We start from the raw sequence: 23,839 nt of genomic DNA, 5'->3' as shown, positions 1-23,839 counted from the left end.
ATTTTATATTTTGGGGCTCTTCTGATCTCATTTTCTGTGTAGGGTGCTTAGTGTAAGAATTAAGAAGTTTGAGGGGGTAAAATTCACGTTCGCCATTCAATTTGAACTTCATAATTTGAGGGGATATAATCACTTTCTTATGTTTAGAGGGGGTTTATTGCTAAAATTGAAAATTTTGAGGTGGTTTAGTGCAAATATATTGCTAGTCATGTGAAAATATATTATTAAATATATTTATAATTATTTTATTATTGGAATTACATTGTAACCATACATGTAATTCCTATTTTATACACTTAATTATTTTATTTATTTTTGTTGCTTAAAGATGAATAGTAAGAATCAAATATTCAATCCATCATTACAAACTCATATGTTAAATTACATCAAATAATTATCATAATACAAATTCCCAAAAAAATAAGAAATAGAAAAAAATAAAAAGAAAGAACTCTTCTACAAATTAATATAATAAATATAAAAATTCTTAAAAAAATAAAGACTCAAGAAGGAGAAAAAAAAAAGAAAAAAAAAAAGAAAAAAGAGAAGCAGCAACAGAAAACACGATTTATAAAAATCTCTTAGAAGCAAGAAGCGTGCTTCTCTTAAAAGCACTTTCTATGAACAATTGACGGTCCAGATTCATCATACTCTGCTTTAGCTATCCACATCTGCAATCACAACAATAAAGATTAGTTGAATTCATTAACTTTTTATTCTCAAAAATTGTTTCTTGATCATATATATATATATATATATATATATATATATATATATATATATATGTAACTATGTATGTATATAAATACCTGCTGGAATGTGCTGAGAGAAGCCAAAATAGAGCCTCCAATCCAAACACTGTACTTCCTCTCAGGCGGAGCCACCACCTTAATCTTCATACTACTCGGGGCTAAAGCCGTAATTTCCTTACTCATTCGATCCGCAATACCCGCAAACATAGTGGACCCACCGCTGAGTACGATATTCCCGTACAAGTCCTTCCTAATATCAACATCACACTTCATGATCGAGTTATACGTGGTCTCGTGTATCCCGGCAGCTTCCATGCCGACCATCGAAGGCTGGAAAAGAACCTCGGGGCAGCGGAATCTTTCCGCTCCGATAGTGATGACCTGTCCGTCGGGGAGTTCGTAGTTTTTCTCGACGGAGGAGCTCGTTTTCGCTGTCTCGGCTTCTTGGTCGTAGTCTAGGGCAATGTAGGCTAGCTTCTCCTTGATGTCTCTCACGATTTCTCGTTCGGCTGTCGTGGTGAAAGAGTAGCCTCTCTCTGTCAGAATCTTCATGAGGTGGTCTGTTAGGTCACGGCCCGCGAGGTCGAGACGGAGAATTGCGTGCGGGAGAGCGTAGCCCTCGTAGATTGGGACTGTGTGGCTCACACCGTCACCCGAGTCGAGAACAATACCTTTGCCAAAGAAAAACGGGGAGGTTTAATTTACGGTATTGTAGATAGCATTTTTTAAACATGCATAAGTAAATCGAAACTACATTAACATAGATTTAAAAAAAGAATCTTTACCGGTTGTACGACCGCTGGCGTAAAGGGAGAGAACAGCCTGAATAGCAACATACATAGCAGGGGCATTAAACGTCTCGAACATAATCTGAGTCATCTTTTCACGATTTGCCTTAGGGTTAAGAGGAGCTTCGGTCAAAAGAATCGGGTGTTCTTCAGGTGCCACACGAAGCTCGTTGTAGAAAGTATGATGCCAAATCTTCTCCATATCATCCCAATTATTGACAATACCATGCTCGATCGGATATTTTAGTGTCAAAATACCTCTCTTCGATTGAGCCTCGTCGCCCACATAAGCATCTTTTTGTCCCATACCGACCATTACACCCGTGTGACGAGGTCGCCCCACTATGCTCGGGAATACCGCTCTTGGAGCATCGTCTCCAGCAAATCCAGCCTAATAATTTTCAGATAAAAATTCTTGATTTTAATTTCATTAGTGAAATTAGCATTTGAAGCGGAAAAAAAAAATCTTGATTAGTAGTGAGTCGAAAGTCGTTACCTTGACCATTCCGGTGCCATTGTCGCAGACAAGAGGCTGAATATCCTCTGCTTCTGCCATGTCTCAATGAAATGTTGTCTGAGGGAAAAATAACCTTCTTAAGTCACTAGTACATTCATTTCTAATAGCAGTTCATTCATTTCTAATACAATTAAACCTCTAAAATTAATATAGTCGGGACTAGAAAAATTCTATTAATTTAGCGACCTAATAATTTAGTAGGTTTTTACCGAGTCGGGACCAAAAGAAACTATTATTTAAGCGAGGATATTAATTTATCGAGGTTCTAGTGTAGCATATGGGAATTGATTCAATACTACATTCTTGAAAAGCAAATACCCGATTACACGATACGAAGAACCGTATATATATTAACCGAAAAACGAATCAGTGTGTGCATAGCTCATCTCTTAGCTCCAATGATTTCTTGAAAAATAGCAATTACACTGATTTAATTGAGATTTATGACCATGATTAATCAACACTCACCAAACTAGAGATTCTCATTAAACTTCTTAAATAAGAGCAAAACTAAAAATACCCATTTGCAGATCAACGAATCAAGACTCACGACGAAGCATAAATACCTAGATCTTAATATTAACACCAAACCAAAAAATTAAATCTTTGCATAGATCAAGAGAAGCTCATATTTAAAATAAAAAAAAAAAAAAAAAAAAAAGACAGCACATCCAAATTCAACCTTTTCTACAATGAAATAAAAACTGAATATTTCAGTAAAGTGAAGAAAAAAGATTGAATCTTTGTAATGAGAAACTACAATTCAAGGCAAAAATTGAATCTTTGTAATGAGAAACTACAATTCAAGGCAACTACAATTCAAGGCAAAGATTGAAATCTTTGTAATGAGAAACTATAATTCAAGGCAAAGATTGAATCTTTGTAATGAGAAACTATAATTCTAGGCAAAGATTGAATCTTTGTAATGAGAAACTATAATTCAAGGCAAAGATTGTACCTTTTTTGCAGCTCTAGTGATGAAATATTTCTTTCACCTTTGTCACACTGTCTGTAACTCCTCTCTCTCTCTATCAATTATAGTGTGAGGTTGGTACCCGCCCTCTTGTTTTAAAAACGAGAAATGAAAATCAAACTCTGATGAAATTCAGATGAAATGAACCCCAAATTCATGTTTCCGAAGATCAGAGCCGTTGGATTGATATGATTTGAATCTATGGGCTGTGGGTACCCATGACAAGATCACATTAATGGTGGATATAGCTGGATGGCTTTTTGCCTGCAGTGCATGTAAAGACGGATATGCCCTTCACTTTTGGTGGTTATTCCTCATTTCTACCTTTTTAGCTTTTTAGGACAATCAATATTGGAACATAAACCATAAAGAAAATGATAATTTAAAAATGTGTTTAATGCTATGCATAGAATAAATAAGATGCCATAAATTTCGAAAAAAATACGGTCGAGAAAAAATAAATTGATAAACGAGAATCTATATCGTTTCATATAAAAAGTTACCGTCTTTCGAAGTTTGAAATGTTTATAAACTGTTCGTGGCTTATATTCGTTTTGCGATTACAAATTCACATTGGTTTATATTATTCCCATTTATCCACGCATCTATATCGACATGCATAAGTAAATAATAATTATATACCTAGATATATATTCGAATGAGTGTAACATGTATTCGACTTCGTGTCATTTGGTGAAATACGTTATTGTTTACGACCTACTAAGAACGTCTCCAACAAGGAAAACTATTAGTTAAATATAAATTGTAATTATTTTTCAAAATTTTAGTAATTGGGATGAAAAGATTCTTGTGAGAAATAAAAATGAAATCCCCAAAGTGACCCTAAACACACCTATTGTTCACCTCAAGGGCATATTCGTCACTTCACAAAAAGCCCCCCATAAAAAGAATCAAATTTTCTCTACTTTTTTGTGCACCACTTTTTTTTCCCTCTCTTTTTTCCTTTTTTCTCCGTGTGGGCAATGATAGTGTTACCTCTCTGGAAAGACCATGTCCCCCCCACGTGCCATGTGGAGTTCCACTCAACCGACACGTGTCCGTTATCCTCTACCACTGTCTGAACCTGTGTTGACCGGCGGATCAGGTCAACTTTCCGATGTTGACACATCGGAAAATGAGAGGTCTAGAGAATATTCAGGTTGCCGATTTATGAAAATCAAGATGAAAAAGATTGTGTCCATAATAAAAAATGAGAAGAGATAGATATATAGATAAGAGATTGTATGCTAGAAAAAAATAATGGTTATATTCAGAAATTCACATTTTAATATTTTTTTTTAATTCTTTTTTGAAACAAAATTTTAATATTTTTGTATGTGCATAATTGCATACCATCCAAATACTATATAATACACATATAATTACATACGATAATATTGATGTGGTCCAATTATTTATGTTAATTTATGTAGCACGATCGTGGAAACGGGGAAATGACATGCCTGAAAAATGGGATACTGAAACTTGAGGAAACGTATAAATATTAAAAGTATAGGAGTATATTTGGAAACATGCTATATAAATATATAAAAGTTTTTTTTTTTATATGTAATTTTGTAAAACATTCTCATACAAATTTATTCAAAAATAAATATTATTATCAACTATCAATTTACAACTGGTCATTAAATCATGCAAATAATTAGGAAAACAACAAAAAATATTTGAAAATTTACCATTCAAACAAGTTTCTAACTTTTTAGAACAAAATAGCCCATAAGGTGTCCCGACATGTGTCCTCGAATGTCAGAAACAAAACGAGTCCAGAACACAATACACTAAGACACATTAAATTTATTTCATAAAATAATTAAACTTTTAATAATTAAATATTATTAAAAGAAAAATGAAAAATTATATAGGGTACCTAAAAAATCCACAAAAAAAAAATAAAAAAATATTTGTTATTTTCCTTATTTGTATTTTTATTTCGGGCCTCAAATAACAAATACGGAAGGCCCGTTATATTGCACCAATATCCAAAATAAATTACCCACATAAACAATGGGCTTCACCACTTCCAAAAAGCCCATCCCATTTTCTTCCACACTTCCGAGTCTCTCCGAGTTGACTCACTGGTTTTCCTGATCGCCCTTCATTTCAGGGTTGACACTCCCCCCAATATTATAATAGCAAAATTAAGAGAGAAGCAAAAGCAAAAAGAATGCTTCGTTTCACATTTTCATTAGAATGATTTTGCGAAAATGAATAAAGCCAGCAGATTAGCGGCAGCAATCAATCCCCAATCCAGCCCTTTTCAGATTAGGGTTTCTCTTTTTCATTGCACCCCTGTTTCCGAGCGCAGAAGACGCAACCATTGGGATTCTGTAAGCCCGATTTAATTTTGTTGGAGATGGTTATTTTATTTAGTTTAAATTGTTGAAGATTTATTGAATTATGGTAAATTAAAAAAAAAAAAAAGTGAACTTTACTATCAAACCTCTGCCCTTTGCAATTCTGTAACTCAATTAAATTTTCATTTTGTTAATATTCGGACGGAGAAAAGAAGATTTATTAATTGAATTCGGGTTTTTTTTCTTCAAATAATTAATTCACCATTGATGTGGATTTGTGTATGCTCAATTGGTTTAATTGCTTAGTTATGTAAGCTCGTTGATATTTGTTCTGTAGCTAATGAGACTTATCTATATTAGCTATTAGATAATAAAGAAATTGATCGGATGGAATATTGTGTTTAAGCTGTAAAATGAATTGTTCTTTGATATGCTACGTAGCTGTATTGACTTTACTCGTCTTTCTCGTGCAGGAAATTCCTTTTAGGAGTCCCCCAAAGGTGAGTTCCATTTTCTTGATCTTATGCGACTACGTGCGTTTGAGAAAAGTTTTAGTTGTTATGTTATGCCGTCAAATTAAAAAACATGTTCGAGCATTGAAATTGTCGTTGTTTTATTAAGAGTAGCTTTGATGTTGACATCAAGAAATTCACTTGGATGATTGAACTAACTTGTAAATGGAAAACGATCGCATTGAACAAAAGGAAGAAATCTCGTAAAATGACATTTATAAACTCTCGTTAGTTTGCTGGGATTGCCTTCGACTGAAAATAATTTTATTTACTCTTCTAGCTTGTATAGGGTCCCATCTTTTATTATTTGTCTTCTATGCTCTAGATGTTTCGACAAATTTCGCATACATCCTAGTTATCTGCTTCTTGGATTTGTCCGGAATTATTTTGATTCATCAGTAAAGTAGCAAATTCATTGTTCCCGTATGCCCCCTAAAACAGATTTTCTTCATGAGTTGAATTATTTTTAAATTAATGATAAAATACAACCACCCCCCTGAGGTATGGTCAATTTACGGAAAAAACCCTCTTGTTTGGATAATTACATCTACCCCTCAACTATGATTTTTTCTTACACTTCCACCCTTATGGTGTCAAATTCAACATAATCATCTAGATTTCATGGAATGTGCTCTAGTTTGTACTCGTTTTGTTTAAAAAATACAGTTTATGATGCACCACAATCTGATATATACAAGCCAAAAAACACATATTATTATCATCTTGCTTCAAAATGTGGAGTTCGAATGGGATAAAACGGGTACAAAATTGATAATATTCCATATAATCTTGAAGATTCCACTAAATTTGAAACCGCAAGGGTGGACATGTAAGAAGTTTTATAGTTGAGGGGTGGTTGTAATTACCCAAACAAGAGGGGGGGTTTTGTAATTTGACCATACCTCAGGGGGTGGTTGTAATTTACCCTTAAATTAATGGGGGTGCATAGTCGACGAGACTAATTTCCGTAAGCTAGTAGTGAGGCTGAATTTCTGTTAATTACCTCGAAATATTTATAATAATTTTATTTCATCATGCTATAGACTCTTTGCCAATAAGCTTTATACACGTCACTTAAGCTGGTTCTGTTGAGCAGAAACGAACAACTAGTGCATGTTTGCTACGTTTTCTTGAGTTATGCTTGATGGACCAAAATCTCGTCTTTCTTGAAACTATTTTGTGTAGAAATTTAACCAGTATCACAAAAGGCTCAAGAAACAGAGTTTGTTGCGCAATGTCAGTGAATTTGCGGAGCACCTATTTCAGGTTCTATATATATATATATATATATATACATATAAATTAGATGTGTATTTGATTTAGCAGATCAATAAACTATCGTTTTATCCGTCATTCTAGACCATCTGATTTAACTGAAAAAAAAAAGCTAAATAAAAATACCCGATTATCTGTTTCTTGTAAAAGAAGTTTCCATTGTGATTTCTCATGCCCCTTTTCTGCGATTTTTGGTGGGCCAGAGCTGGCAGTCAGATAGAGACGAGTACAGCGAACCCCGTGGTCGAGGTAGTTCTTGGTCCAGACCAACTTTCAGCGACGACGAATATATAAGAGGGAAGCCAAAAAATAAATCATCAAGAGCTTCTAGAAGTATGTTCGTCACTCTTTATCCTCGTAAACTCTCGCTTCACTGTCGGAATTTCATCAAGTCATCTTTTTTCTTTTTTTTTTTTAAGGATTTGAGTTCTGTGAAGACGATGATGATGAATTCGAGACGATGTTCCGATCGGGATTTGGTGGAAACAGAGACTACCATTGGTCATTCACAATAGACTACGAACCGAGATTTAGGAACTCTTCGAGCTACTACACCAACTATTCAAGAACTTCTTCTAATGGCTCGAAATATTCATTTAACGATGAATCGGAATACGATTATTCTTCATCCGATCACTATCATAAACCTACTACCGACATAAAAAAATCTGATAGGCTTGCTTTGGGACTCAGTGCTTCTGGCCCTTTGAATGTCACAGATGTTAAAAACGCGTAAGATCTTGATCAAAATTTTACTATCCTAATTTTTTTCCCGGGATTCTATCATTCTAATTGGCATTTACTTCGTTATCAGATATCGAGCATGCGCGTTAAAATGGCATCCAGATCGACACCAGGGTTCGTCCAAGGTATATTTTCTCCATTATAATTTTTTCAAGTGACGAGCAATTTAAACACGAAACGATTTATTTTTTATTTTTTTTCAAGAATCGGTTTAATTTGTATTTGTGCAGGTTGCTGCTGAAGAGAAATTCAAGGTTTGCAGTGCAGCGTACCAGTCTATATGCGATAATCTGGCTATGCATTAGAGGGATTTATTGTAACTGATTAGTGATTAGATTAACTTAATACATTTTAATTTATTTTTCAACTTATAAGCCATCAGTTTGCAACTTGTGCTATTGCAGCTTTTTTTTTTTAAGTTACATAGATGATCTGTAATGGGTGTTGCTTTATATTGTCTTGGAATGTATTACAAAGGTAAAATAAGTGATATCATCAATTAACTTATGGGCAAATTACGGCCACCCCGAGGTAATGTTAAATTACGAAAAACCCCTTATGCTTGGGTAATTACAACCACCTCCTTAATTACGAATCTTCTTACACGTCTACTCTTGCGGTGTCATATATAGTGGAATCTTCTAGATTATGTGAAATATTCTCCTGTTTGTACCCGTTTTACCTTATTCGAGCTCTACATTTTGAAATAAGATTATAAGAAGTGTCTCTTGGTTTGTAAATATTACAGAAACTGCAATTTTGCATTAAAACGATCACAAACTACAGAACATTCCACAAAATTTAGAAGATTCTATTGAATTTGACACCATAATGGTGGACGTGTAAGAAAACTCAACGTTGAGGGGTTAATTCTAATTACCAAAAAATGAGGGTTTTTTTTTTTGTAATTATGGCCACCTACCCTTAAGAAATATGAAGTTTCACAATCTAGTACCTAGAAAATTTCATTTTACTCTTCCCTAGTCCCTATAGTACGAAAACTTGGGGAAGGGGCAACCTAATTTGGATTGAAATTGATTACTTCTCAAAATAAAACATTTCTCACTATATATATTTTAACACACGTACAATTTATTATTTTAAATATTAAAGACAAAATTAATTTAGGGTGCGGAATTTGTGAAGATGATGAAATCTCTGGTTAACCCTAATTTCCCAACAATGGCTGCTCTTTTTCACTCCACTCCTTTTCTCACCTTCAAGAAGCGCGTCAGCTGGCCTGTATGTATAATATATATATATATATATATATATATATATATATATATATATATATATATATATATATATATATCCCCTTTTCTCCATTAATTCTTCTTCTTCTTCTTCTTCTTCTTCTTCTTCTTCTTCCAGCTTATTGTATGTATATATATATGTATTTTTAATTCTTTTTTTTGCAGGATAAAGTAAATCAAAATCATAGGTGGGCTCGAAGGGTGAGTTATATAAATATTCATGTTTTCCTCTTCAGAATTATTTTGTTCTTATTTGATTTAATTAATGAGCTTAACTGAAAAAACTATATTTATGTGTCTGTTTTTTCTGCAGCCGACATTTAAACCGGTTTGCAAAATATCCGAAATTTCTCCGGGACTTATCGTCGGTAAGTATATAGCTCCAGGAATTATGTACTAGCAAATAAAAAAAAAAATCTGAAATATATAATTTCCAAACTCTGTCACAGGAAAGTTGAATGATGATAAGCAAACAGCATGGCATTGGAGAGCTGAGGATCGAAAAAGTCAAAGTCAAGATCACTCGAAAAAGTACGAGAATAAATCCTCATTCAAAGAAAGAAGTCAAGATTACTCGAAAAATAACGAGAATGCATCCTCAAACATAAAGACTTGTGACCGATCAGCCCTTGGATTAAGTGCTAATGGACCTTTAAATCTCGAAGATGTTAAAACCGCGTAAGTTGAATTATTAATTTTTTTTTTGATGAATCTGGTAGTTTTATTATAATGTACATACTCTGCAATGATTTTTTTTTGTTCGTTTCAACAGATATCGATCTTGTGCGTTGAAATGGCACCCCGATCACCATCGGGGCTTTTCTAAGGTACGATAAATTGAATATGTTTTTAGTTATGTTTAAAAGATTTTAATTTGTATGATTAACAGATTGATAAATACTATTGATGTGCAATAATAACAGGCATTTGCAGAGGAAAAGTTCAAGATATGCAATGCTGCTTATCAATCTTTATGTGATAAGTTGTCCTCAAGCTAAAGATAAATATTTTTTTTTCGAGGCTTATAATAATAATAGGGGTAAATAGCACATAACTCCATGTGGTTTGAACTTTGTGCACATGATACCTTTGTACGTTCAGTATAAGCATATTACCCCCTTTAACTTTAATATAACACAATTTCCTCGTACTTTCAATAATTTCATCTTTCTAATAAGCATTATTATTCGTCAAGTGGAATACTATAGAAAATAACCAACAATGTTAAATTATTGCATATTACCCCCTTTAACTTTAATATAACACAATTTCCTCGTACTTTCAATAATTTCATCTTTCTAATAAGCATTATTATTCGTCAAGTGGAATACTATAGAAAATAACCAACAATGTTAAATTATTAAAACACAAGGGAATAAATGTGTCTTTTTGTTAACATGAGTGACAAAATATAAAATCAGTACAAACTCGAAGGATGTTGATTGTAATTTTCATTGTTTTAATTTTAGTGGGAGTAATTTTAATTATGGGCATCTGATGCCCACAACTTTGGGTTGGGCCTGGATTACCAATACGGGATTGGGCTTTGTACAATAATTTGTAGCTTAGATCTTCAAAATTCACATAACGAGATTTTTGATTTTCGATCTGATTTTATCTTAAAAACTAATTTAAAAGATTGATTTTCAAAAAGTTACATTTAAATTCACTCCTTTTGTTTTTCCCTTTCCAATCTAATAATTTAAAAAAAAAAAAAAAAAACCCACTAGCAATTGAAATTAATGCATATTATATTATATTGGAACACAAAAAAAAAAAAAAAAAAAAAAAAAAACAAGAAAAACAAATTGCCACAAATCCGGGTAAAAAGATATAATGAATATAAAGTATATAAACAACTGAAAAAGAGCAGACAATGAGACTGACTAGTAAAGTTTAGTTTATAACATCTCCTAATATGTCAAACTACTTCATTTTGGTACCATTAAATAGCACGTGATAAAAAAGCCTTCAATTCATCCAACCTTAAAAAACCCAACCCTATATACCATACATAATAAAAGTTTTGAATATTATATTTCATTTTTCATTTAATTATATTTACATTTATATGTCGGTTTGATTTGTTTGACATGTATTAAAAAGACTAACGAAAAGGGCAAATTACGCTCATGAGGTAAAGTTAAATTACAAAAAAATCCATCTTTATGATATCAAATTCATCACAATCTTCTAAATTTCGTGAAATGTTCTCTAATTTGTACTCATTTTGTGCAAAATGTAGTTTCTGAGGCACAATAATATGATATTTACAAGCCTAAGATACGCATCTTATTTTAAAATGTGAAGCTCAAATGAGGTAAAACGGGTACAAACTGGAGAATATTCCACATAATCTAGAATATTTCACTAAATTTGACACCGCAGAATGGACATGTAAGAAGATTTATAGTTGAAAGATGATTGTAATTATAAATTACCTAAACATGAAGGGTATTTTCATAATTTGACCTCATCTCAAGAGGTGACCGTAATTTACCCCAAAAAAATTAACTAAAACACATGAGTAGACGAAAGTACCCCTACCATAACGATGGAAATAATGAAGAAGTAGACGAAAGTACCCCTACCAGTTTCTCCTACCAAACCAACCACTGACCACAAAATATAAACACACACACACAGTGCACGCATTTTACGCACAGGAGAAAGAACTCGTGAAGCTTCAAATTCTTTTCTTCTGTCAAATCATTTTCCGTTAGGCTTCAAATTCCTTTCTCCAATGGCCTCCTCAATTTCAACCCAGAGCCTATTGGTAGTTCGTTCATCTCGTACGTCGTCGTATCCACCTTCTTCCCCAATATTTTTCCTCCAAAATTCAAAGAGAAAGTGTAATAATCAGACCAAATTCCCAACTGGGGTTAGAAAAATAAACAGAAAATGCAGAGCTATGGTGCAGCAAACTGTACAAGGCCCCTCCGCCGCGTACGCCAAAGAAATGGAAAGACTCTCCGCTAAGGAATCTCTTCTTCTCGCTGTGAGTTTTCATTTTTTGTTTTTTGGAAAAAGAAATTATATGTTTGGTTTAAGTTAGTTGTTTTAGGGATGCGGTAAATGTCGAGGTTTAGTAATACCGTTTCGACTTCAAATGCGGTTTTGATCATTTTTTTACTCCGAATTTTGTGGATCTTTCTTATCCAACTTGAATCACTAAAATTGGATGTCGGATGAGAAAGATGTACGTTAATCAACGAATACTGCCCACAACTAACTTTGATGTATTGAGTTATCTGAAATTTAAAATGTGACTTGTTCATACGAAACTTTGTCACACAACATCCAATCGAGCTGACTTATGTTGGATTAGAAAGCTAACTCAAAGGACTACAGTTTTTGTGATTCGAAATTTGCCGAAATTGACCTAGAAATATGTCAAAGTCATGTTCGAAAACGGTATTAGTATAAAATTGAAACGGCATTTAACATTTCAGGTTGTTTTATTACCCTTAATTGGCTCTAATTTGCTTCGAAGCTTGATTTTCGGCATGTATTTATGTTCAATTTTTAGGTAATGCAATAGTTTGACCTAAAATTAGGCCTAATTAAGTATTTATGGTAAATTAATTCTTCGCCGGAGGAAGCTATGTTTATTACATGATTAATGATTGTGTTTGTTTCAGTTCAAAGATGCCGGAGGATTTGAGGGTTTGATCACCGGAAAAACAACAGATATGCAGCAAATTGACGTGAACGAGAGAATAGTCGGCCTTGAGAAGCTGAATCCAACTCCTCGACCAACAACGTAATTTATTTATTTCCGTCAAAACACATTAATGTGTAATAATTTCTCGATGAGATGCTCAATTTATATTCTCAGCTATTCAGGTCTCCTTATCTAGAAGGTCGTTGGAATTTCGAGTGGTTCGGTTCTGGAAGCCCCGGATTAGCTGCTGCTAAATTTTTGTTCGAGTAAGTTCGTTTTTTCTAGTGTCGGAAAAAAAAAATTTGTTCGAGTAGTTTCTTTTGACAATGTTTTGCAGGAGGTTTCCTCCGGCAATTGCAAATTTATCGAAACTGGATGTGGTGATCAAGGATGGATACGCAAAGATATCCGCAAATGTGAAATTGTTCAATTCGGTAAACGCACTTGCACCTCTTCTTTTTTTACGGGCGGGGATTTAATAGACTTTTTAATTTTTATTCAATTTGTTGATGTCCATTTTAACGATATTACTGGTCAAGGTGCAGATAGAAAGCAGTTTTATTGTGTCGACGAAGCTATCTGTGGAGGGCCCACTTCGTATGAAAGAAGAATACATCGAAGGATTATTCGAATCCCCAAAAGTCAACGAGGAATCGATACCTGAACAGCTGAGAGGTACTTTTGGTCAAGCTGTTAGTACAATGCAGCAGCTCCCCGTTCCGATTAAGGATGCTGTGGCCGGTGGACTTAAGGTTCCTCTCGGTAAGAAGTTCGTCTTTTTGTTTCTGCTCGTCGTTACATTTTACTTCACTAGTGCCGATTTCGCAGCACCACCTTTTATTAATAAAAACTCGAAGTTTTCCCAATTCACTTGCTTTTGAATGACTGTTCGAAGTTTTATTCACCCTAGTTGTTTTGTTGCGTTACCACCACAGGTGGGTCCGTATCGAGGCTGTTTATGATTTCTTATCTCGACGAAGAAATCCTAGTAAGTTTTTTTTTGTAATCTTCTTCTTTTCGAAATAAAAAACTAATACGAAATCTCGTTATTGAAAAATGATTCACGTTTCACTAAATCAGACGAAGCTAGTTTGTCCATCTTCACGTTTTTTGAAAATAATTCCTATCGAGTTTTCCTTTATTTAATTCCATTTTCTAGCCAGCGTCCCATGTTTTACGGTAATCGGAACCCATTGCAGCTTTTCGCTAGTTATTTCATTTATTTATTTATTTTTGGTCATAATTTTAGAATTCCTGTCTGAACGAAACGACCTTTGTGGTTGTCACAACTCAGTCGGCTAGTGTTTGATTTAATTATATGGTCTAAATTAATGCAGATTATAAGAGATAGTTCTGGAGTACCTGAAGTTCTTACAAGATTAGATCCAGGACCATCACCACTGGCAGAACCAATCACCGAATACGAAAGTTGAATACCGAAGAAAAACAACGGTAAAAATAAAGTACGAAACAAGGAAGCTCCCGACTTATATTGCCGTAAGAAATAAAAAACCCGTCTCTTTATTTTCTCGTCACATTTTTTATATATTTATTGCAATTTGTTTGGTAATCGGTAAATAAACGTGTTCTTGTTTTGTGGGTGCAAGTGAAGAGCAAACCGAGGAGTGGTTGATGCAAGTAGTAAAGGGTTGTTTTCGAAGTTGGTTTCGAAGGCTTTCTCTTTTCAAATCTCTTTGTTCACATTTGTTTCTGCATATTTAAGTGAAAAAAAAAACAAGAAAAAAGAAAACCGAAATTCGAAACATTATTTATTGACTAGATTGCATTTTCGTAATTTAATATATTTGAAGTTCAGACTCTGTTGAATGTGAACACGAAAAAACGCTACTAGAATGAAACGTGTTTTACTTCATTTGACTTTGGCTGTTGACATCTCAACTTGACTTGATTTTTCTTTTTTTTTTTTTTTTTTTTTTTTGTTTGGCTAAAATCTTGACTTCAAATTTACCGAATACTTTGACAAATATACAATTAGTCGAGATAAGATTATTTCATTTTATATGAAATCAAATATTACATAAGATTCGATTATTCAATGAAAGATGATCCCTTCAGCAATTGCTTCAGTCGGAGATCGAACCCGTATGATACCACTTGTAGGACTTCAGGATCTATCAGTTGTCATAATATCAATTGGTGTTATAAACGACGCAAACACTGGTCTTATAGTACATTCAACACACACAAGCGCCCACGACATTTGATTGTGAGCCGTTCATACCCGGGTCTTCACACGTGGACCATTTGTTGCCAATCCCGGATTAACAAATAATTTTTAAGGTTAAATTATAGAAATTACACCTTCAACTTTGTGTTATTTGTATATACGAAAAAATCAAGTCTAAGTTGGACAAGTTGTGGCTCAATCTATATATAATATAAAAAGAGGATCTATGCCCTCAATGATTGACATGTGGCAAATGATGATGTCATTTATCAAAATTGCTTAGTTGAAGTTCAATTGATGAGGTGGATCCTTTAATTGGTGAGTTGTCAATTTTATTTTGGTATGTATTTAAGTTATTTCCTATTTAACATTTATACACTCATTTAAACAATTACCACATGTATATATATTATTTCCAAAGTTAATATTATATAAATTCAAAAAAAAAAAAAATCATATTTATATTTTCAGTATTTCAAAATACATTTATTGAATAAATTCATGATACTCAATTTTTTCCCGAATATTCAAATAATTTTCAGAAGAAAAAAAACATTTTTTAATATTAAAATATTAAAATAAAGGAATACAATTGTTTTTTTAATCTATATAATATATAAAGGGAGAACACACAATCAAAGTTTTTGTATCTTCAATTTTGATCCAACATTTTTTCATTTATTTAATTTCTGGACTTATTTCTATAATTATTATTACATTCCAATTTATCACTATAAAACATTGTTTTAATATATATAATGTCATTAAACTGTATTTCAAATTATGAAACAATTTGTCCACTTTAGGAATTTCATGTTTTTTGTATTTTTTGCCAACCACAATCAATGTTTTGACATCTTCAATTTTGACCCACATTATTTTTATTTCTTTCATTTTTTGTCTTATTTCGTTAATTACTAAATTATCACCACAAAACATTGTTTTAATATATAGAAAGTCATTAAACTTTATTTTAAATTATTAAACATAAAATCGAAAATACAATTATTATGCTTCATAATTAATATATTTACAATTTCAATTTGCATTCAATAATTTCAAATTAAAAATCGGGTAAATTATTTACTTATTTATGATCGAAATTTAATATATTACCATTTCAATATATGATCCTCAAAATCCGTGTATTTAATTAATATTTCTATATATAATATTGGTTAATATATACGTGATCTTAATATCTATATATTGCGGATGACTAGCCAATCAATTAAGTCCCTCATATGTCAACATTAATTAAATATTTATATTAATTTCAACAATAATATAATTTCTTAATTTAGAATAACCTAAAAGAAAATCTTACATCAACCACAACACCCTATAAATACTTCATTACTTTCATTATTTTTTTTCACACGGTCGACCTATACCTCAAAGAAATAATTTGGTTTGTTTTGTTTTCATTGCTTATTCCATCTTTTAAAAAACAAAAATTGAATGTTTAGTTGATTTTGATAATCTTCTACGAATTGGATTTTGTTGTTCTATTATTGTTTTTTTTAGATTATTTTTTGGTTAAAATTCATGGTTGAGAATTGAGATTATTTCTTTCATTACTATTCGTTGTTGGATTTCATTTATTATTCCATGCATTTTATTTTTCACTTTACCGTATTTTTTTTTTCTTTATCAATGTAACGTGGTTAGTTAATATTTTGATATTCCATTTTTTCTCTTCATTGGTATTCACTGTTAATGTTTTGCTTTTTATTTTTTATGTTATTATTGGTATATTCTGTTTTTCATTTTTTTGTTATTTTTTATTATATTATTGATGTTTCATTCTTATTAGTTCTTTTTTTTCATTTGCTTGATTTTTTTTATTTTCATTGGGACATTTTTTTTATTTAATGTGGTTTTTAGTTTTTTGTTATCCCATTTTTTTTATATTGTTATTCACTATTATTTGTTCTTATTTTTTGTTTTTATGTTATCCAGTTCATTGTTCATTGTTATAGTTTGCTATGGGTTTTTTTTTCATTTCCGTTTTTTTTTTGTAGAACCTCACCAATGTTTGTATTGAATGTGACAAGAATGGTGAATAACTGGACAATATGAAGACATCTAGATCCAAAGTCCAAACTATCAATCTTTTGTATTTTTTGTTTTTTATTCTATTTGTTTTAATATTTTAACTTATAATTTTATTTTGACAGTCAATTTATATATTCATCAGAACAAAAAAATTGAGTTGATATATATATATCTATAATGCATAACTATATAATGTACAGAGGCTAACAGTCTCATTGCCATGTGTCAATCTATCCTAATCGTCTGTATACGTATATAATTCAATTTATTTGTTTAATAATTAAAATTTATACATTCTATCACATTTGCTGCTATATTATAAATTTCCTTACATGTCTCTAATTATTTTCTTATTTTCGGATGACTATCAGTTTTTTCTTTTATTTTTTTACATTATATCATTAACTACTCCCTTTTTTCTCATGTTTCTTTTCTATTTTTATTTTTTATTTTTATTTTTTGTAATGAAGGAACATGTTTCTTTTTTATTTAGACGAACATTAGGTACAATAAATCTATTTATATTTATATAATATATAAATGGAGAATACACAATTGAAGTTTTGACATCTTCAATTTTGATCCCAAATCTTTTCATCTCTTTATTTGTGGACTTCTTTTCTTAATTAGTCCTTATTACATTTTGTCTTATTTGTTATTTAACTTATTTCAAAAAAAAAAAAATTCTTTATTATTTTTTTATTTCATTCAATATGAAAAAATGGATTGTAGTAGCGAGTTTATGGTAATCAAATAATCATATTATTTTAGTTATAGAAATTTTGTAAATACACACGATTTTAGTAATAATAATCAATATTTTCCGTTTTTAATATGAAAATGAAAGACAATGATTATGGAAAACTATTTTAATATGAACCGGATTAACAATATTTTAGTCTACTAATTCATCCCCATGCATCAACATATAAAAAAACACCAATTCAACATTATGCAAAAATATATTAATAAAATATTGAATTGGAATAACGTATGATATTTGAAAATTAATAATGGATGTGATCAATGATTCAATTGTAATCAATAATTTTCTCAATTAGCTCCAATCTTATCCGGATTTTCTCAATAATTGTATCAATTTAGTTCTTTAAAGGTGTGTTTCCTTAGAGATATATATTACTTACCTTTTATTACATAAAACACAAGTATAAATACCACACTTCAAATCCGTTCGTACCCATTCATATTCTCCATCCAAATATTAAGAAGCACACAAAAACAAACAAGGGTCTATACTATAATGCCGTTTTTTCATTTATTTATTTATTTTTTCCTGCGTTATTTATATATTATTGTCTATATCCTAAAAATATTTTGATTTTTCTATGGTTTTCTGTTTAAACTTTACAAATTTCCTTTACATTTGATGATTCTGTTAATATTTTGGGTTTTATTTTTTACCAAATGTTCGAATCATGTCGTTAGTGGAAATATTTATGTGACGAAATTTATGAAGGAATGCCAGTTGTTGTATTACACGGAGACATGAATAGTTCTTATACCGAAAATTGCATGGAATCACCTTCTTCGTTTCTAATAATGTGTATGTTTTACATATTTTATAGTTTTGTTTTTTCACCCCATTAGGAGGTTTTTATTTAAAATTCTGCTTAGGATTTCTTTTTTACAATTTAATAAAATATGATCCGCGTATATTGTAAGTATAATTTAGAAAAAAATAGTTATGCATTTCCATCTTTTGATTATACGTGAGATGATTGTAAGCTTGGTTTCGATGAAAAAGAAATTGTAATGAACTTGATTGAACATGTAATAGATTATTTAGCGTTTACATATTTTTGTAACAATATTAATTTTGTGTCCATTAATAATGCTTATTTTCATCTATTTTGTTCATATGTACATACATTATTATTAATTTGTACGTTCATATTAGTTTCTATGATTTTATTTCAATAAATTTTGGACCATATTTATTTGTTTATTTTTATTATATTGTAAATAAAATTGTATTTACCATCTATACATAATATAAAAAGAGGATATATGTCCTCTATGAAAAACGTGTGGCAAATGTCTATGTCATATCTCCAAATTGCTTAGTTAGAGTTCAATTGATGATGTGTATTTCTCAATTGATTAGTTTATTTTGATTTTGGTACGTATTTAAGTTATTACATATTTAACATTTCTACACTCATTTAAATATTTACCACATGTATATATATTATTTCAAAATTTTATATTCTATAGATTCGAAGCTATTATCTTATTTATAATTTTAATTTTCCGAAAAATATAATATTTTGATTCTTTTTTTTTAGTATTATTAATTTTTCTGTATCATTAATAGTATTAGTATCAGTATCAATATTAGTATTAGTATTAGTATTAGTATTAGTATTAGTATTAGTATTAGTATTAGTATTAGTATTAGTATTAGTATTAGTATTAGTATTAGTATTAGTATTAGTATTAGTATTAGTATTAGTATTCGTATTAGTATTGGTATTGGTATTGGTATTGGTATTGGTATTGGTATTGGTATTGGTATTAGTATTAGTATTAGTATTAGTATTAGTATTAATATTATTATTAGTATTAGTATTAGTATTATTATTAGTATTAGTATTAGTATTAGTATTAGTATTAGTATTAGTATCAATAGCAGTATTAATATCAATATTAATATTAGTATGAGCATCAATATTAGCATCAGTATCAGTATCAGTATCAGTATCAGTATCAGTATCAGTATCAGTATCAGTATCAGTATCAGTATCAGTTATCAGTATCAGTATCAGTATCAGTATCAATATCAGTATCAGTATTAGTATTAGTATTAGTATTAGTATTAGAATTAATATTAGTATTAGTATTAGTATTAGTATTAGTATTAGTATTAGTATTAGTATTAGTATTAGTGTTAGTGTTAGTATTAGTGTTAGAATTAATGTTAGTATTAGTATTAGTATTAGTATTAGTATTAGTATTAGTATTAGTATTAGTATTAGTATTAGTATTAGTATTAGTATTAGTATAAGTATTAGTATTAGTATTAATATTAGTATCATTATTAGTATCAGTATTAGTATTAATATTAGTTTTAGTATTAGTATTAGTTTTAGTATTAGTATTAGTAATAGTATTAGTATTAGTATTAGTATTAGTATTAGTATTAGTATTAGTATTAGTATTAGTATTAGTATTAGTATTAGTATTAGTATTAGTATTAGTATTAGTATTAGTATTAGTATTAGTATTAGTATAAGTATTAGTATTAGTATTAGTATTAGTATTAGTATTAGTATTAGTATTAGTATTAGTATTAGTATTAGTATTAGTATCAGTATCAATATTAGTATCAGTATCACTATCAATAACAACATCAGTATCTGTATGAGTATGAATATGAGTATGAGTATCAGTATCAATATATGTATCAATATATGTATGAGTATTGGTATGACTATTGGTATGAATATTAATATTGGTATTAGTATTAATATTAATATTAATAATAGTATTAGTATGAGTATTAATATCAGTATCGGTATCAGTATCAGTATGTGTATATGTATCAGTATGTGAATTAATATTAGTATCAATATTAATATCAGTAGCAGTAACAGTAGCAGTATCAGTATCAGTATCAATATCAATATTATTATCATTATTATTATCATTATTGATATTATTATTAGTATTCGAATTCATATTAGTCTTGACGTATTAACATTAACATTAACATTAGTAGTAGCATTATTCTTCGTATTCATATTAGTATTAGTATTAGTATTTGTATTAGTGTTCCTATTAATATTGGCGTATTAGTTTAAACATTAAATATTTGTATTATAATTGGTGTATTATTATTAATAGAAGTGTTGATATTAATATTAGTATTAACTTATTAGAATTAATCATCGTATTAATATTAGGATTAATATTAATATTAGTATTATTAGTGTTGGTTTTAGTATTAATATTAGTATTTGTATTAGTATTATTAATGTTGGTTTTAGTATTAGTAGTAGTAGTTGTTGTTAGTGTAATATTAGTGTTAATATTAGAGTTGCATAGGAAACTGTACGCCGCAATGTCCAAAGTTAAAAGTAGATTTGAGATAAAGATATTTATCAACTCAAAATCGGGGATATAACTAAAATTACGAGCAATGTTGTGTGCACAAAAGATTTTCAGCAAATATGAAGGTAAATCACAAACAAATGTATATTTTAATTCAATAATTTTTTTTGGTATTATTTATATGTATGTCAATTGTTCAAAGTTTTTTTTCGTTTTATTTTATCCAAAATATTTCTTTTTAAACTATTGATCCCGTGCATCGCACGGGTGAATTACTAGTTTAATAGTGAAAACTGAAATGTGCTCTTGGTAATTGATATTTATTTTATTTTTATGTGTATTGAAAATTGGGATATATTGGTAAATAAATAAGAGAAATAAAATTGGACAAATTAAGTAATATAGCACGCATTAATGGAGTAAAAGAAACAAGTATGACATTGATTTGTAAATCTATGTGTGTTTTGTGACAATGATCAACATTATTATCTTTAGACTTTGTTGATTAGTTCATCAAATTGGACTTTGGATATAATAGCTAACGCAATAATATTTAATTAATTGCAAATGGTGAATAAAATTAAAGTAGACTTTGATGTTTCTAAGTCAATATTTATTGCATATATACAACCCAACACCCCATTATTGTTCATTAGGGGAATGCATCTACTTATACTAACGTCATCTATGTGTTTATTTTGGATCTTGGATTCACATTTTATATATATATAGAGAGAGAGATAAATTTTATTTTTCATGTCCCATGAACACTCCACCCACCACTCCAGCAACGAAAGCCAGCATAGGGCGAAGGGGGTCGTGACATTTATCAAATCTCTATTAATTTACATAGAAATATAATTTTTTGTTAGTGTACACTTGCATTAACGGCCCCTGTTAAAATACTCTAATGCATTCGGCTCTTCCGAACTTAAAATTCTGGCTCCGCCACTACACCACCCTCTTTTCTTCCCCAACAAATAAATAATTAAACTTCGATTTAAAAAATTCTAAATAATATTAGTTTTAGTAGATTACATTATCTTTGAGCTAAGCTTAAACCAATACACAACGTTAATCTTAAAGAACATAAACTAATGTAGGATTTGCAACTTCCTAAATTGGTTTACCAAAGTTTATTTTCTTGTCCGTATTTTAAAAGAAGAAACCAAAAAACAAAAATCCAAGAAATCCATCCAAATGAGTCAAAGTTATGATATTAATTTAAAAAAAAAAAAAAAAATCAGTTGCTTGAAAAACATCCAAATGGAGCATGGAAATTAAATTCATTTTCTAATCAAACAACTATTAAAATGCGAAAAAAAGGGCACATTAATTATATCAACTTAATATTCATTTAATTACATCATAAATTAGAAACCCAAAGCAAAATCCTTGATCACCATAATTAGAGACACCTAGCTAATAATCGAGAACTAAAAAAAAAAAAAGAATAATTAAAAATTAATAAAACAAATTATGAAGATAAATCCAACGCTAATCAACATAATTAATTAATGCTTGATGACTAAAATTTAAGCAAGTTGTGGTTCTCCATAAACATCCACCTGAGCTGCTGTACCTTCCAAGAACGGAAACTGGTTTAGCTCCTGCATGAAACCATCAAACTCCGCCGCGAAACCGCCCAAGAAACCCCCGCCGGAGTTCGCACCGCTCCAAATCTCCTCCTCCCCCTTTATCCTCTCTCTAAACTCTGCATGGTGATGATCAAACCCAGCCCTCATCATAGCCATATTCTCCATTTTCTTGTTCGACGACGCAAATATTCTCGTCTCTTTCTTCCTCACGGTCGTCGTCGTCGTCGTCGTCTTTTTCTGGCCGCCTCGAAGAATATTCCGATCTTCGTCCTCCGGCGGCGGCTTTCCGGTGAGCCTCTGCACGAGCTCCCTGAAGTTCGCGGCGTCCGTTTTGATGATCTCCGGCGCGAATATGTGGATTATACGAATCTTCGGCTTCGACTTCGATATCGTTTGCGAGTTCTTGTTCATCGTGTGTGTTGTCGTGTTTTTTTTCGAATAAATAATTTGGTTTTCTTCCATCATCAAATCTTCCATTGTCAAATGGACAAAATATTTGAGAGATGGGGAAATATATATTTGATGCAGAGTTGGTGTGATGGTTTGAAAGGAGAAGAAGTGGGAGATGTTTATATATATATATATATATATATATATAGGTGGTGGGAAAGGAAATTAATTTTGTTGTTTAATCATTGGGAACATAGAGAAAAAAATAATATAAAATAAAATAATAATGTATGTTGAGGCGAGGATTGTATGAACCTTAGAATGACATATTGGAGAAGAGAGAGAGTCAATAAAGTATTGCACTTTAATAAATAAATAAATTAAATTAAATAATAAATGGTCCCCAATTTATAATAATATCATAGTCATATATATATATATATATATATATATATATATATATATATATATATATATATATTCTAAGTATCCATGCATATCAAGGGTATTGTGCTTGAATTACAGAAGGATATTTATGGCAATAAAAATGTTATCTTTAATTAAAATTAAACCCTAATTAAACAACTAATTGCCTATTAGAGTATTCTTTTATTTCTTCTTAAATATTTGCTGTCATTAATTGTTTTTATATATAGTTGGTTCCTTATTCTTTGTTTTTTTTTTTTACTTGATTGAAATTAAAGGAGACATTTTTATGTTTAATTATTATATAATTAA

At 30.4% G+C, this 23,839-nt stretch overlaps 5 protein-coding genes across 7 annotated transcripts; 3 read left to right on the top strand and 2 right to left on the bottom strand.

The window, feature by feature from the left end:
- Positions 1–336: 336 nt before the first annotated feature.
- On the bottom strand, positions 337–3,134 carry LOC148767784 (actin-like). Of its 2 annotated transcripts, none has more exons than XM_088824497.1 (5): positions 3,016–3,134; positions 2,037–2,114; positions 1,538–1,931; positions 810–1,423; positions 337–671 (listed from the first exon to the last, which is right to left on the bottom strand). In XM_088824497.1, exons 2-5 carry the CDS (start codon positions 2,094–2,096, stop codon positions 606–608), a joined length of 1,134 nt encoding a protein of 377 aa, XP_088680623.1. In that variant the 5' UTR covers positions 2,097–2,114; positions 3,016–3,134; the 3' UTR covers positions 337–605. The 2 variants fall into 2 exon arrangements, with proteins under 2 accessions (XP_088680623.1, XP_088680624.1); XM_088824498.1 differs by having other exon boundaries at positions 2,037–2,813; positions 2,912–3,099.
- A 1,912-nt stretch (positions 3,135–5,046) lies between these two features.
- On the top strand, positions 5,047–8,391 carry LOC105955231 (Chaperone DnaJ-domain superfamily protein). 2 transcript variants are annotated; one of them, XM_012978939.2, is made up of 7 exons: positions 5,047–5,378; positions 5,819–5,845; positions 7,043–7,123; positions 7,336–7,465; positions 7,552–7,864; positions 7,947–8,001; positions 8,107–8,391. In XM_012978939.2, exons 1-7 carry the CDS (start codon positions 5,256–5,258, stop codon positions 8,179–8,181), a joined length of 804 nt encoding a protein of 267 aa, XP_012834393.2. In that variant the 5' UTR covers positions 5,047–5,255; the 3' UTR covers positions 8,182–8,391. The 2 variants fall into 2 exon arrangements, with proteins under 2 accessions (XP_012834393.2, XP_012834394.2); XM_012978940.2 differs by lacking the exon at positions 7,043–7,123 and having other exon boundaries at positions 5,068–5,378.
- A 591-nt stretch (positions 8,392–8,982) lies between these two features.
- Positions 8,983–10,280, top strand: LOC105955165 (uncharacterized). Its single transcript, XM_012978866.2, has 6 exons — positions 8,983–9,118; positions 9,298–9,333; positions 9,446–9,500; positions 9,582–9,810; positions 9,905–9,959; positions 10,056–10,280. Exons 1-6 carry the CDS (start codon positions 9,023–9,025, stop codon positions 10,128–10,130), a joined length of 546 nt encoding a protein of 181 aa, XP_012834320.1. The 5' UTR covers positions 8,983–9,022; the 3' UTR covers positions 10,131–10,280.
- Positions 10,281–11,677: 1,397 nt separating this feature from the next.
- LOC105955230 (Plastid-lipid associated protein PAP / fibrillin family protein) lies at positions 11,678–14,674 on the top strand. The gene is made up of 8 exons (XM_088824504.1): positions 11,678–12,130; positions 12,774–12,895; positions 12,979–13,062; positions 13,134–13,230; positions 13,342–13,558; positions 13,732–13,784; positions 14,134–14,293; positions 14,404–14,674. Exons 1-7 carry the CDS (start codon positions 11,876–11,878, stop codon positions 14,227–14,229), a joined length of 924 nt encoding a protein of 307 aa, XP_088680630.1. The 5' UTR covers positions 11,678–11,875; the 3' UTR covers positions 14,230–14,293; positions 14,404–14,674.
- Positions 14,675–22,412: 7,738 nt separating this feature from the next.
- On the bottom strand, positions 22,413–23,266 carry LOC105955164 (VQ motif-containing protein). Its single transcript, XM_012978865.2, has one exon. The coding sequence runs from the start codon at positions 23,186–23,188 to the stop codon at positions 22,649–22,651; it is 540 nt and encodes a 179-aa protein (XP_012834319.2). The 5' UTR covers positions 23,189–23,266; the 3' UTR covers positions 22,413–22,648.
- Positions 23,267–23,839: the final 573 nt, after the last annotated feature.

This window comes from Erythranthe guttata, chromosome 10, assembly GCF_056151865.1.
Source record: "Erythranthe guttata isolate IM_541 chromosome 10, IM_541, whole genome shotgun sequence".
NCBI classification, from domain to species: domain Eukaryota; kingdom Viridiplantae; phylum Streptophyta; class Magnoliopsida; order Lamiales; family Phrymaceae; genus Erythranthe; species Erythranthe guttata.
This window is presented reverse-complemented; position numbering and strand designations above follow the sequence as displayed.

Coding starts and splice junctions, on each gene's coding strand:
- LOC148767784 (XM_088824497.1), bottom strand. CDS start 2,096: ATGGCAGAAGCAGAGGATATTCAGCCTCTTGTCTGCGACAATGGCACC. Junction 1,424..1,537: donor CGCCAGCGGTCGTACAACCG/GTAAAGATTCTT, acceptor TCTTTGGCAAAG/GTATTGTTCTCGACTCGGGT. Junction 672..809: donor CTCTCAGCACATTCCAGCAG/GTATTTATATAC, acceptor TTGTGATTGCAG/ATGTGGATAGCTAAAGCAGA.
- LOC105955231 (XM_012978939.2), top strand. CDS start 5,256: ATGAATAAAGCCAGCAGATTAGCGGCAGCAATCAATCCCCAATCCAGC. Junction 5,379..5,818: donor GACGCAACCATTGGGATTCT/GTAAGCCCGATT, acceptor TTTCTCGTGCAG/GAAATTCCTTTTAGGAGTCC. Junction 8,002..8,106: donor GACACCAGGGTTCGTCCAAG/GTATATTTTCTC, acceptor GTATTTGTGCAG/GTTGCTGCTGAAGAGAAATT.
- LOC105955165 (XM_012978866.2), top strand. CDS start 9,023: ATGATGAAATCTCTGGTTAACCCTAATTTCCCAACAATGGCTGCTCTT. Junction 9,119..9,297: donor AGAAGCGCGTCAGCTGGCCT/GTATGTATAATA, acceptor TTTTTTTTGCAG/GATAAAGTAAATCAAAATCA. Junction 9,334..9,445: donor ATCATAGGTGGGCTCGAAGG/GTGAGTTATATA, acceptor TTTTTTCTGCAG/CCGACATTTAAACCGGTTTG.
- LOC105955230 (XM_088824504.1), top strand. CDS start 11,876: ATGGCCTCCTCAATTTCAACCCAGAGCCTATTGGTAGTTCGTTCATCT. Junction 12,131..12,773: donor AGGAATCTCTTCTTCTCGCT/GTGAGTTTTCAT, acceptor TGTTTGTTTCAG/TTCAAAGATGCCGGAGGATT. Junction 13,063..13,133: donor GCTGCTAAATTTTTGTTCGA/GTAAGTTCGTTT, acceptor AATGTTTTGCAG/GAGGTTTCCTCCGGCAATTG.
- LOC105955164 (XM_012978865.2), bottom strand. CDS start 23,188: ATGGAAGATTTGATGATGGAAGAAAACCAAATTATTTATTCGAAAAAA.